General features: G+C 41.1%; 1 protein-coding gene across 1 annotated transcript in view; it reads left to right on the top strand.

Annotated features, from left to right (window-relative positions):
* The window catches only part of SECISBP2 (SECIS binding protein 2), a 49,592-nt gene extending 39,409 nt beyond the window's left edge, over positions 1–10,183 (top strand). The window contains exons 14-17 of the mRNA XM_006902566.1: positions 1,672–1,892; positions 7,737–7,891; positions 8,467–8,623; positions 10,080–10,183. Coding sequence (XP_006902628.1) covers positions 1,672–1,892; positions 7,737–7,891; positions 8,467–8,623; positions 10,080–10,183 — 637 coding nt within the window. The remainder of the gene's footprint in view (positions 1–1,671; positions 1,893–7,736; positions 7,892–8,466; positions 8,624–10,079) is intronic.
* Positions 10,184–14,942: the final 4,759 nt, after the last annotated feature.

Here is a 14,942-nt window from a genome sequence, read left to right as displayed (position 1 = left end):
TACTGGGAAAGGTAGAAGGTCAGCAAAAGATAGGAAGACTCTCAATAAGATGGACTGACACAATGAGTGTAATAATGGGCTGGAGCATATCAGAAATGGCATGGATGGCTCCCAATAGGGCATGGTTCAGATCTGTTGTTTATAGGGTCTCTGTGAGATGTAGAGCAAGGAAGTACTGCATGGTTCTAAGTTGGTAAGGGTGTACACCCCTTAAGGATGTGTCCTATCTGCATATCTTTTCAATCTATATGTGGAACAGATTATTGGGGAGGCTGGGCTCTATGAAGAGAAATGTGACATCAGGATTGGAGGTATACTCATCAACAGTCTGCATTATGCGTATGATACAACCCTGCTTGCTGAAATTGAGAGGACCTGAAGCACTTGGTGCAGAAGAAAACAAAAGATTCTCACCACTGGGCGAATTGGCGGCATCATGATGGATGGTGAAGAGATTGAGATTGTCATTAGCTTCAGTTTGCTTGGCTCCACCATCAACACTCTTGGTACCAGCAGCCAGGAAATTAAAAAATGAATTGCATTGGGAAAGTCTGCTGTCAGAGACCTCTCCAAAGTACTAAAGACCAACAATATCAGTCTGGAGACTAGAGTTTGCCTGATACAGGCCATGGTCTTTGCAGTTACTTGCTATGCATCATAAAGCTTGACAGTGACTAGGGATGATAGAAGAATTGTTGCCTTTGAGCTGTGGTGCTAGAGAAGAGTATAGAATATACCATGGACTGCTAGGAGAATGAACAAGTTTGTCCTGAAGAGGGTGAAGCCAGGCTGCTCCTTTGAGGCAAGGATTCTGAAGCTTCATCTGACATACTTTGGTCGTGTTGCAAGGCAGGATCAGTCCTTGGAGAGGGACATCATGCTTGGGAGGGTGGAGGAACAGTGCAAGAGAGGAAGACCCTCAATGAGATGGATTAATTCACTGACTGGGGTAATGGGGTTAGGTGCATCAAAGACAATATGATTGGCATAGGATAGAGCAGGGTTTAAGGCTATTGTACATAGGGTCATTTTGAGTCATGGGCAACTCAACAGCACATAGCCACAACAATGAGATGTGGTCAGCTCAGTGACACCTAACAATAACAGCAATGTTGAAAGTGCCTAAGTATCAAATGTAACACTTTTACAAGAATAGCAGCCTAGTTATTGTATCTGCTCTAATGAAAATTAGAAAATTCTATTTTATTTGTCATGGATAGAAGAGATGCTCTTGAATCAATGATTGAGCATGGATGAACTGAAGGTGACATTTGGGCTTCCCTTGGTGTTGCTTCTCTATAATTTCTTAGCAGATGATCATGTCAACTCTCTTCAGGAGGTTTTACCCACTTTTCTTCCAGGGCAGACTTCTGTAGGTTTGTGTTTTTGGTGAGGAGTATCAGAGCTGCTCTTAGAGGGACTGGTATGGCACAGCATAATGAAGAACTAGGACACAGAGGGTCCTTGTAGTTGGGAGTCTGGGGATGCCTCAGTATCTCTCATAAAATCAGATCAGTCGGAAATCTCACATTTTTTTTTAGCAGTACTCATCAAAATGTGGTTTTCTGAAGAGGACTTTCTCACTATTCCTCACATCTATAATATTTATGAGAATAGTGCTGGGATGGTAGAGTCAGTTGACATGCTGATAGTATTTGATACTTCTTTCAGTTACTGCAGCCAGATGCTTAGTAAAGAAGTTGATGCTTGTGTTACGGATCTCCTAAAAGAGTTGGTGCGTTTCCAAGACCGTATGTACCAGAAAGATCCCATCAAGGCTAAGACCAAACGCAGGCTCGTGTTGGGGTTGAGAGAAGTTCTCAAACACCTAAAGCTCAAGAAGTTGAAATGTGTCATCATTTCTCCCAACTGTGAGAAGATACAATCCAAAGGTAAGAACAGCTGTGCTTTGGACTGGGAGTCTCTCACCAAAATCCTAGTACCTTCCGTCAGCTTACACCACAGGCCCATCTGACTGCTAGCAGGTGAGACCTATGCCCTAGGATTAAGCTATGCATATTGCTGGTTTTAATTACTAATTATTGTTTTTGAAGTCCCATTTGGCCACCAAACACCTCATCTTTATCAGGCAGACTTATGTGTCTTGCATACAGTATCCTCTTCCTGCTGAGGAAAGCCTCTTGCAACAGAAGAAGAAATACCTTCTGCATGTTGAATACTAGAGTCTCCCTGGTGAGCTGGAAATGGTCACTGGTCACTTGGACCATGGAGTTTTATCCCTGGATGCCAAACATTATCTAGATAGGGCCTCTGTCATTTTTAAATTTAGTCATTCAGTCTGTGATTAACTAACCTGTCTATTAGTTAAAGATACAGGTTTGTCTAAAGATCTTGCCGTCTGAGGTTTACTTTGTCTTTTGGGCTGATTTCCTGAGCAAAGCAGCTGGCAGTGAACTCCTTGTCTCTCACATCTCATGTCCTTTCTCCTAAAGTTCTGTGTCATCTTGCTTCCTTAGAGGACTTGCTTATCCATTTTATTTCCACTTCAGTTTAAGTACTACAGAAATTGATGTTAGGGGCAAAATTCCACCTCTCATTAATATCTTCATCTGGGCTAAGTTAAACATCCGACATGATTTGTAGAGGCCCATGGGAACAGCAACAATAACAAAAAGATAAACCATCCGCATGAAAAAGAATTTCACTTCTTTGAATGACCACGGAAAAAGTCAAGAGTACCTTGCCTGCCCTGGTTCCATTCCTTTCTGCTGTAATAGCAAAGTAGGCTAGAATCGCATTTTCATTCCAAATCTTGATGCTGTGCCCTTACTGATGATCTTTGCCAGTTGCCATTTCACATCTGAAGAGTGAGCTTTATTAACTTGTCAAGAGCACCTAGGAGCTAGCCTCCAGTAGCAGCCGGACCGTCTCTTTCCCAGGCTAGGGGGGGGTCTCGCCTCTGTTCATGATAAAGTTGATCAGAATGTAACAGAAAGGGGACTCGTCTTGCTTGTGTGAATATAGATTTGATACAGTCCCCAGGCACCTAGTGTACAAAGGGTGGACATCAGAACTGCAAAGGTATCCAAAATCATTGGAGAAACCAGGTTACACAAATGTTTCCTGGGTCATTTTTAAATTTCTATAGAATCTTTTATTCCTGTTAATTTTCATTCCTGAGAACTTGTAATAAAATAATTGTTTTGAAAAATCCTTTTTTATAGCAACTGCTTTACTTTATAAATGGATGACTTTTCTCTTTGAAGATTTCAGTGATGCTAAGCTTTCTCCTCCCTGCACAGCCTCCATCTCTCCAAATTGTTGTTACTCTGTGTATTTCTTGTGTTGGAGTATTTCCTCAGACGTCCAGGGGCCCCTTGGTTGTCTGCCAATTTTTTTTCTTTTTTTTACTTTAAACATTCTTTAATTATGTCTTATGCAAGAAATCTGTGAGGATAAACTCCATTGGTGAGGGAGAATAAAGATTGTAGGTAGGAGCTTTATCAGCTGAGGAATGGCTCTGATTTTTGACAAAATTTGGGAGTCCACAGTTTTCTGATCAACCTTGCAGTGCTCTGTATTTTCATATTTCTCCTTCACCCTCCTGGTGGCAGGGCTTCTGCAGCTGCTTCTTCTTTAAGGAATCTTCAGTGAGATGTTTTGAGACTTTCACGCCACTGATGTCAAGTTTAGTGGAGGTGGCAATAACAGATTTCTGGTCTCTTCTCTGCAGAGGAACTCAATTGAGGGTCAGAGGCTTGATCACAAGGAGCAAGCCACTATCCAGCTGCTTCAGGTAAACCACTCTTGCCCTTGTGGCATGCTGTGAGGATTATCAGAACAGTCCTGGGTGTGATGCTAGCATGTAGTCTCCTCACATGCTGACTGAAGGGGTTTTTGCCATGGCTCAGCAGCTTCCAAGGCATGTCTTCAGTAGGATAATACCTAGGCATTTTGTGACGTTTCACCATTTGGGTACCACCATTTTTATCAGCACCAGCTGATTTCGTGACCGTATTAAGAACCTTCTCCTTTTCAGCCCTCGATTTAGTGGCTGAGTACTTCCTCTCGTATGTGGCCTTCCTAGAATACATGGCTGATCTGGAATATCTGCTGATTCCTCAGACTAGGACAGGATTGTGGCTGCAGTGGGGCTTCCCCTTCTTGGGAGTTTAGCCCCCCTTGGGCTTGGCCTTTTTAACTTTGCCACTAGCATCTGCCTCCTTTTTTTTCAATCTTTTTTTCTAGAATTTATTAAATTGACATTTTAATGAAAATTTATAGAGAACTTGGATTTCCGCATTTTCCTCCATGCGCACACCACCCCCATTTGCTTTTTTTCTTTGAAAAAAAAATTCTTTCATTGTTGTACAATCTACACCACCACCACCCCAGTCCACTTTACTATGCAGCTCTTATTCTGGACTGTTGTCATGCAAATAATATCTAATCATATATTCCTTTTAAGCAGTTCTATTCCTCATCTGTTTCAATGCAGTGTACATTATTTATCCTCTCTTAGTTTCCCCTAACCCCCAATTTCAGTCCTATTTTTTAACAGTGGCATTATGAAGTATTTGTCAGCATAATGTCCTCCAAGGTCACCCATTTTGTATAATATTTCATGGGTTCCTTGTTTTTCAATACTGCATAGTATTCCATTGTGTGAATATACCATGGCTTCTCTATCCTGCATCTACCTTCTTGGCTTCAGGCTTGACCTCAGACTTCTTCTTTGTGTCTGGCTTTTCACCTGCCATCTTGCAAGATGGGGGGGAAAAGCTGTCTGCTAATTTTCATTGACTACAGAACACCTGTTCCATGGCTGCAATGATGGTGGTAATGAGCCTAAGCACTGCAGATTACAGTGAGGCCCAAGGTCAGGCAGGACTTTGTTCTGTTATGTCTAGTTTCGCTGTGATTCAGAGTCAGCCTGAAGTCCTGACAGCCATAGCAGAAGAAGGGATTTATGGAGCCATGGTGGCCCAGGGCTTAGAAACTTGGATGCTAGCCAGAAAAAGTAGTAATTCAAGCTTACCAACTGTTTCAAGGATGAAAGATGTAGTGGTCTACTTTTATAAAGATTGACAGTTTTTGGAAGCCCTGTAAGGGCATTTCTGTCCTATAGGATTCCTAGAATCAGAACCAACCCCCTAGGCTACCCACCCCCAATCTTCATACTCATTTAATGGTTTTATACAGTATTTGTCCTCATGGGACTGAGTTAGTTCACTCAGCATAATGCTCTCCAGTCCCTCCCAAGTTAGGTGGCGCTTTCCAAAATCATTGTTCCTACATGCTGCGTAGTATTCCATTGTGTAAATTTACCACAGTTTCTCAGTCCTTTCTATTGTGATTGGACATTTGGACTGTTTCCACGTTCTTGCGATGGTGAATAATGCTACTATGAACATCGGTTTACAGGTCTCTATTTATGCATGCCTCAGTTTTCATTCTCTTGGGGTATATTCCAAGCAGTGGAATAGCTGGATCATAAAGAATTTCTGTGTTCAGCTTTCTGAGGAAACACCAAACTGCCTTCCAGGATGGTTGTACCATTCTACAATCCCTCCACCAGTATATAAGAGTTCTTATCTGGCCACATCTTCTTCAACAAGCGTTATTTGCTGTCCTGTTAAACTTTGCCACTGCTACTGGAGTGAGATGGTATCTCATTGTGGTTTTGATTTGCATCTGCTTTATTGCCAGTGATTTTGAGCATTTCTTCTTGTATCTGTTGGCCATCCAAATATCTTCCTCTGTGAAAACTCTTTCCATGTTGTGTAGTACTTTATTAGAGAGCTCTAGTGGCTTAGTGGTAAAGAGTTGTGCTATACTAAAACAAAAATACATGGTTTGAATCCACCTGCTGGAGGGTCTGCTGTGTATGGGTTGGTTCCAACTCAGCAGCACAAAGTAATAATAAGTACTTTATTTTCAGAATGTGCTATATTTCTTGTTTTTATTTTATTTATTTATTTTTTTAATGTTTAAGAAAACCTAACCAGCTGTTGCCAAATCAGTTCTGATGTATGGTGGCCCCATTTTTGTCAGAATACAATTGTACTCCATAGTGTGTTAAGTGACTGCCTTTTCAATAGATAGACAGGCTTTCTTTCCGGGAAACTTCTGCATGAACTTACACCTTTGGTCTTTCATTTAGCAGCTGAATGCTAATCATCTGTGCCATTCTTTTCATTTTTAAGGAGAAAGAATATTTTGCCCTAAAATGCAAAGTAAAAATCCATTCAGGGTCCAACATTGTTTATTGGAACACTCTTTCCTGATTTGAAAAACTCTTTGTGTCAGAAACTCACATTTCATGCAGGGTCCTGGATACTTTGTTCTCTTGATTTGCATCACCTATGCGGTTTTCATGGCTGAGTCCATAGGGAGTTGTGCTGCTAACCCAAAGGCCAAGCTTCTCTGATTATTTGAATCCTTATGGGTAGTTTCTTCCTGTGCTGTTTACAATCTTGGAAGCCCACTGGAAGGTCAGCTTGATGTTTCCAATTCTACAATGATGAGTTTAATGAATTTTGTTTAAATTGAAGTAACTTAATAGCAGATTTTAATACTGTTTCATGCTAGCCTAATATCAATGTCCACGGAATATTCTGGCTGCTTTTGCTTGTATATTGTTTTCAAGGTTTTTATTTACCAGAAAAGAAAAGAAAAATCTTGTTTGCAGTGAGCCATGTCATTTTGAAGTTTTAGAGTTTTATAGACTATAAACACCTACATAATTTTAGATCACAGTATCTAAGAGCAATCTTTTCATGTGTCCAGACTCTGTTGTATTCTTTAATAGCATGTTGAAGTTTCTCTCTATATAGTTCAATCTTTCATGTTTTTTGGCGAAGTTATTTTTCTCCATGCAGTTTGCCGTTGTAAATGCAATCATTTCTTCCATTACTCATTTCAATTGCTTGTTGACAGAATGTGTAAATCCTTTTTTTTTAACATGATTACTGTGCACAGATGTACTTAATTCTCTTTTTTGGGAATAATTCTTAGGTGATTTGTTTGGATTTTTTGGGACTGGTCTTGTGGATCAGAAGCTGTGTCAAGGTGCAATAGGGTAGTGCTACCCTTTGTCTTGTTACAGTGGACAGACATACAAGAGCTAGAACCCTGCCAGCCTTTTTCAAAGAGTTGTGTGGGACAAATGACACCACTTCACTGTGCCTCTGGATTCTTATCTATCAGTGACAACTAAAAGCATCAACCTTATAGGATTTTCATGAGAACTACATTTAGGTCCATCCTTGACTTATGATACTAAGACTCAACCCCTTGCCATCAAATTGATGCTATTTTATAGTGACCATATAGAACAGACTAGAACAACCTCATTGGAATTTCTAAGACTATAAATCTTTGTGGGAGCAGACTTCCATGGCTTTTCACCAGTGAGCATCTAGAGGGTTCAAAGTGCTGACAATTGAGTTGCATTAAGCTTTTAACCACGAAGCCACAAGGATTCAGCACATAACAAGTACTTGGTAAACATTAGCTAACACTAAGTAACACTAGTAACACTACGCATACACTGGAATGGGAAGGTTGATGCATTTTATCACCTTAAGGAAATAAGTGTTTGGGGAAATGATTTCCTTAAAAGCCCGTAATGAAGTATTTGCCTGCAGTGGGTTGGCTTTTTCCTTTGGTGAAATCTGGCACAGGCTGCCAAAAGAGTGTGAACTCTCTGCCACGAGTATGGTGCATCCCCTGTAATGTATTTTCTTTACTGTTTTCCCTTTTCTTTAACGTAGGTGGGCTGGATGACACTTTGCACACTATTATCGATTATGCCTGTGAGCAGAATATTCCATTTGTGTTTGCACTCAACCGGAGAGCTCTGGGGCGCAGTCTGAACAAAGCTGTTCCTGTCAGTGTGGTGGGAATATTCAGCTATGATGGAGCCCAGGTAAGTTGTGGCAAAAACTTTAATGGGAGAGAGCCAAAAAAGAGTACAGTTAGCCTCTGCTTACTCAGCACATGCCTGGAACCTTCACTGACGTGGCATTGAGGAGAGGAAACCACAGAGACAGAGTTTCCTGTGTTCATTGTCATAATTCTTTCCCATCAAATCAGAACCAACTCAAACCTGACCCTCTGTTGGGTTTCTGTGGCAGTAAATTGCATTGGAAGAAATTACCCATCTTTCTCAGAGCTTCTACCTCCTACCTCTAGTGAGGCACAGCTTTTGGGTTAGCAGTGAAACTCCCTACAGACTACATCACAACAGTCTTTTTACATATTGCTGGCCTGGGAATGCTGAGCAGGCTCTGACTCTGCTCCCTTAGCCCAGGCAGCTACCAGTCTGCTCCTGATGGTGGAGTAGTCACCCTGACCTCACCTCAGTCCTGGCTATGCAAGCTCATGGAGTAATGTGATGTCCAGTATGGCTTTGCTTTCTGAGAGCACTACTGTCAAGTTTTAGAAGCTGGTTTCCTCACGGGTGATCTTGGAGCATCACATATGTGCTATCTTCTATCTAAGGATCAGTTTCACAAGATGGTCAAGCTGACGATGGCAGCCCGGCAGCAGTACAAGACCATGCTAGAAAATGTGTGTCAGGAGGTGGATCAAGAGCCTGGGGCCCACAGCCCACCTATGGGGTGTCCAGCAGCCCCTGAGAAAGAGGAACCACATTATAGTGAGTACTCTGGCAGTGGGTGCAGGTGCAGGAGGAGTAGGGGTGGCCTGGGACACAAAGGAGAACAATTCCCACAAGGTCAGCCATGACTTCCATCTCCTGCACTGACTTCTTTTAATTCCAATGCCAATCATACTGCTCTCTTGTTATGTACCATTAAGTTGGAATGGACTCAAAGCTTACCCTTCAGGTTTCCAGAGGCTGTAAGTCACATGGGAGGAGACTGCCTTTCTCCCACAGAGCAGCTGGTAGATTTGAACTGCATGCTTTTGAGTTGGCAGTGCAACTCTTTACCTCTTGGCCACCAGAGCACCCTACTGTTACTGTCATTGTTGTTGTGTACCATCTAGTCAGAACTAACCCATAGCTGACCCTTTGCTAGATTTTCAGAGATAGTGAATGGGAGAAGATGTTCTTCTACTGAACCCAAAATCCATTTTAGTGACCACTTAGATCTCACAGAATCATAATCTCAGTTACAGGGTTTATTAGTGAAGTTAATAGGTTACAATTCTACTTGGCAACAGGATGCAACTCCTTAGGACAATTTCTCAGGCTTGTTCACAGGCCCTTTGACCCTTCGGCCTCATTGCTTCAGTCAGTATTAAAAGTTCCCCTTACTCCTGCCAATTCTGGCATCTCCCCTAAGTGATCCTGCAAGCTCAGGCGAAGGCCCCTGGCTCTGGTTCCTTGGGGCAGCAGTCCCCTGTCTGCTGTCACAGGCCAGTCTCTGGGGTTCTGCTGAGACTGCTGTTGCTCTCGTGCAGGTCTCTGCCTGATATGCTGCTAAACCTGGGATATTTAAGCTATAAACTTATATATAACACCTATATATTTAAATCTATATTTAAGCTTGGTGAGATAGGAAAAACTAGCCAATCCCGTGATACGTTTGTACACATGCTTTTCTGGGTTCCCACCTAGTCATGTAGGAACTTTGCACATCAGGGCTGCCGACTAGGAAAGCTATTTGAATGATAGATAAATCCATGATACCATAGCAAGACTCGAAGGGCCTGCAGCCTCTTCATTGCATGGTCATGTGAATGGCAGTGGCTGACTGCCAAGGCCCTGGTGACCAACTAAACTTTGAGTCACAAAGTTGTTCATGACTGTTAGAAACCTCCCGTTTCAGATTTCAGTCTGTGTTGCCTTAGCAAGAGGATGGCTTAAAGATAGTTGTAGTCCAGGGATACTTCTGGACCAGCATTCAGGGAGTTTATTAGTTTTTCACAGTGTTCCCTGAGATGTGCTCTTAGGTGATAATAGGTAATATTTAGGAATGGAGGATGGGCCTTTGGTCCACCTGGTGGAGAACAATGTTTTGAGGAAGAGGAGCCTTCTCCATAGGACTCAGCCAGCGTACCTTTAGCTATGGTCCTAATGTGCTCATAATGTTTTTATTACTGATTGATACCTTTTTAATCAATTACACCATTTTATTTATGTTTTCTAGTTGAAATCTGGAGAAAACATCTAAAAGCGTATAATCAGTGTCCTCAGGAATTAGAAGAATCTTTAGGGGCTTCAACCTCTCAAATGATGAACTTGAAATTATAAGAAGCATTCTTTCCCCCCTCTCTCTCTCTGTGTGTGTTTATGTGTTTGTTGTATTCTGGGTAAGGGGATGGGAACTACAAGATTTTGTCATCTTCCTCTCAGTTCTTCACTGACTTATATACTGTTCTGCATTTGACCACTCAGCATGGAGATTAGCAGAGTAAAAGGTGGGTTTGGAGACCCTAAGATCACTGGAAACCATGCAGTGAGTCCCACTGGCAAGCTTCTGCCATAAAGAAGGGTTACCTGACATATTTTCTGAAAGCCTTAAATATAGTTTGACTTTCTCAGTACAGTATAGTTTGGAAAATATGGTACTTATAGTACTTTGGCTGCTAAAGAAGCCCTTTTCCATTGCAGCATTTTTAAACTAAGTACATTTGTTCACAGGAGAAAAGGTATTGTGCTTCTAAATGTCAGGTAGATCAGGTGACCTTCATTTTTCTCTCCACCTCTCAATATGTGCACTGTCACTGATTTGCAGGAAACGAATAAGCTTTTAGTGATGCTAACATTACAACAGAGAAAAGTGTGGTGAAGGGTTCATCTCTCAGGGCATGTATGTTTTAAAATTTACAGATGTAGAAATATATTTGCTAAAATGAGCCTCGGAAGGAAAAAGTGTTTCCCCCTATGTAAATTATTCTGTTTAGTCTTTATTTTTTTTAAAGAAATAATACATATTGATGTTCTTAAATTTCAGTTTGATCATCTAAAACTTTTTTTAAATGAATATGTTCTGAATGTGGTTTTCTTTCAGGTAAAGAGGACAGAAATTTACTTTATTATTTTCCTACAATTAAGAAGGCTTATTTATTTTGAATAAATAGTGATTAATTCTGCTTAACACTGGTGCTCTTAGATCTTGGTGGTCTCTTTTGTTGGTTACTCCTAAATCCCTGATTTGTCCACTTTGGATAATCTGGTTACTCTACATCAAAGGACCAAGAGGAGGAGAGGTTTGCTGTTCATTTTTCTTGTTCTAACATCTGGAAGTAGACAGGGTGATGCTGAGCCTTAAAGGCCTTTGGTGGAACAGGCAGCCTACGTGGTCTGCTGCGTAGGGAATTGCACTGCCAAACTCAAGGCCCCCAGCCTCATCTTCTGCTCTGAGGAAAAAAGATGGTCAGTCTCTGCCCAGTCCATTTACAGCCTCTGACTAGCCCACTAGAAGGCCAACTCTGCATCAGACTCCACAGCGATGAGTTGTGGGTTTTTTTGGAGTGGACCTAACCTTTACGGTTTTTACCCCCACCAAAGTGAGCATCAGAGAAGGAATGAAAATGCATTGTGCTTGTCTGACAAGCAGGATAATTTTGGGCTTTGAAAATATTGCACATTGAAATAAGCTGTGACTTGTAATGAGGAAATGAAATAGGAATAATGATCCACCATGGCACACTGTGTGGCTGGTGGAGTTTATCACCCTCAGCTGTTGAGACACTTTACTTCCCATAGGTTTCATTTACATCCTCACCAGGTGCTGTGGTAATAAAGTGACTTTCCTGATAGTAGAGGAACTTGAGGCCATGCCTGTGGGCACCTGGTGATTCATACCACAGTTATGGTGCCACATGGAACACTTAGGGAGCTGTTAGTGCTGTCCAGTCAACTACTACTAATAGCAACCCTATAGACAATAAATCTGAACCTTGTTCTATCCTGTTCCATCTTCACCATCTCTGATATTTTCGGGCACATTGTTACAGTCACTGCTCATTGTTCTTGTTTAGGGTCTTCCTCTTTTCCCTACCTCTCAACCTTTCCAAGCCTGATGTCTTCTTTCCAAGAACTGGCTTTTCCTAGCAACATGTCCAAAGTATTTGAGATGACGCTTCACCATCCTTGCCTCTAAGGAGTACTATGTTTTCACTTTCTCCAAGTCATAATTGTTTTAGCAGCCCTTGGCATAGTCAGTACTCTTCTCTAGCACAGCTCAAGGGAATCTTCATCCTTATTCACTACCCAACTCCTTTTTTTTTTTAATTTTTAATTTTGTTGTGTACTGTAGAATCAAATCCAACTGGCACAGGATGAGATTGTCCCTCTCCCTCCAGTGGAGCATCTGGTGGATTCGAACCATGCACCTTTGAGATTGCAGCACAACTTCTGGCCACTAGGCCACTAGAGCTCCCGACTATCTAACTTTTAAATGCACAGCAAGTAGTTGGCTTAAGTAGAATCAGGTGCACCATAGTCTTTAGACTGACATCATTACTCCTCTCCTTGGAGAGGTCCTTAACAGCATATTTCCCCAAAGCTAGTACCAAGGTTCTATTTCACTGCAAGATTTAGTAAAAAATTTCAATTTCTTCGTCTTTGGCTCTAGATATAACTGTGCATATTTGAATAGTAATCATATTGACAGTCTTTCCTTGTATGGATAATATCCTGTCACTCACAACATTGTGTTTCAGGATAGAACTTGAAATTGACTTTTTGATTATGAATGCAACACCATTCTTCTGTTTTTCATTCCCAGCATAGTATATCATATGATTTTAGTCCATCTCATCTCACTAATGCTCAGGTTCCATTTAATTGTTCAGAATTTTTAGTTTTCCAACATTCAAGCTGTGTATATTCCATGTTCCAGTTATTAAACAATGTTTGCCATTATTCCTCATTTCAGCTGACTTTCCATTTTGGACTTTACTACTGTACTAATTACTACTAACTATCCGAGTTCCTCTACTGTTCATAAGAGGGATTGTGTCAGGGTTGTATTCATTCCTCCTATTCCATCTGTATGCTGGCCTCTAGGAAAAGGAATGTGGCATTAGGATTGGATTGTGACATCAATAACCTATGTTATGCAGCTGGCACAACTTTGTTTGCCAAAGCGAGGAGGACTTGAAGTACTTGTTTCAAAGGATCAAAGAATAGAGCCTTCAATATGGATTGCATCTCAGTGTCAAGAAGACAAAGATTCTTACCACTGGACCAATAGGCAACATCATGATAAATGGGAGAAAAGAGTGAAACTGTCAACGACTTCGTCTTACTTGGTTTCACAATCAACACTCTTGGTACTAGCATTTAGGAGACGCATTCCACTGGGAGAGTCTGCAATCAGGGACCTCTCCAAGTTATTAAAGAGTAATGATGTCAGTTTGCATCTGATTCAGGCCATGGTCTTTTCATTTCATTTCAAGTTCTCAGATGCACTTGCTGTGCATCTGAGAACTAACTAGACAGTGAATAAGGATGACAGAAGAATTGATGATGCCTTTGAGTTGTGGTGTTGGAGAAGAGTACTAAACATCCATGGACTACCAAGAGGATAAACAGATGTGTCTTAAAATGTTACAGCCATATACTCTTTGGGAGCAAGGATGATAAAGCTTTGCCTCACATACTTCAGGCATGTTGTTAGAAGGGACTGTTCTTGGAGAGGAACATGATGCTTGGAAAGGTAGAGGGTCAGCAAAGGAGATGAAGACCCTTAACCAGGTGGATTGACATGGTGACTACTGCTGTGGGCCCTAGTGTATCAGAAGATGTTAATATGGCACAGGACAGGATAGGGTTCATTCAGATCTCTTGTTCATAGGGTTGCTATGGGTTGTACATAATAGCACCTAACAACAAGAAGTACCAAGGGCGTTGATTATGGATCTAAGTAAGATGAAACTGTTGATAATTTCAATTCAAATCAGTAATTCAACCAATTCAAATCAATAATTGTCTACTGGCCCAGTGGTAATGATGTTTACCTTGATGTTGAGATGTAATCCATATTGAAGGAAATAGTCTATGATCTGCAGCAAGCACTTCTAGTCCTTTTCTGTTTCAGAGAGCAAGATTGTGACATCTGCTTTATGCAGGTTGTTAAGTCTTCCACTAATCCACATTCTTCATCAAGTCCAGCTTTCCAAATGAGAACTTGAATAGTTTTGGAGAAAGGATACAACCCTGATACATACCTTTCTTGATTTTAAACCATGCCGTGGCGTTTCCTTATTTTGTTCTGACAACTGCTTCTTGGTCTATGTATAAGTTTCGCATGAGCACAAAAAAACTGTCCTGAGATTCCCATTCTTCTCAGTGTTTGCCATAATTTGTTATGATCTTCATAGTCAAATGCCTTTACATAGTCAGTAAAGCACAAATAGACATTATTATCAATTTGTGCTTCAGTAGCACAAACTGAAAAAATAGTATTCTCTGCTTTAAGCCAAGATCCATCTGATACCAGCAATGGTATCCCTGGTCCCAGTCTCTTCTCAGTCCAGCTTGAACTTCTGGCAGTTCTTTGATAATGTTCTGTTCCAGCTGACTCCTCACATATAAGAAGAGCATAATGCTTTGCTTTTATTTTCTCAACAGTGCAAAGGATCAAAAATGAAACTCTTCATATTGTATTTTCAACAGAATACATGTACTGTGATAACTGTAAGAGGGATAGGGAATGTTTGCTGAATAAAAACATGCTCAGCTAAATCCAGACTACATAGAGAATTGAGTACAGAAAACAATATCAAAGGCAGAGGCCAAAACTTAGAGCAATTCACTCAGCAGCAGTAATGGTTGAAGTCCCATTCCAATCATAATGAGAGTGAAGAGTGGATGACGGAAGAACTTTACATTAAATTGTGATACTTTTCTGAAGTAGATCAATGTTTGGCATGGGGATAAGCTGGTACTTGGGAAGTTGTTAGCTTCTAGACTCCGGGTGGGGTCCAGAGAGAGAAGAACCCCGGGGTACCTTTGTTTTTTACTTTGTCGCTAAATGCGTGTTTACTGTGGACCATTGGGA

Source organism: Elephantulus edwardii, unplaced genomic scaffold (assembly GCF_000299155.1).
Source record: "Elephantulus edwardii isolate Elephantulus edwardi_28Jun2011 unplaced genomic scaffold, EleEdw1.0 scaffold00429, whole genome shotgun sequence".
Taxonomy (NCBI): domain Eukaryota; kingdom Metazoa; phylum Chordata; class Mammalia; order Macroscelidea; family Macroscelididae; genus Elephantulus; species Elephantulus edwardii.
The sequence above is the reverse complement of the archived record's forward strand: the minus strand, read 5'-3'. Positions and strand labels throughout refer to the sequence as shown.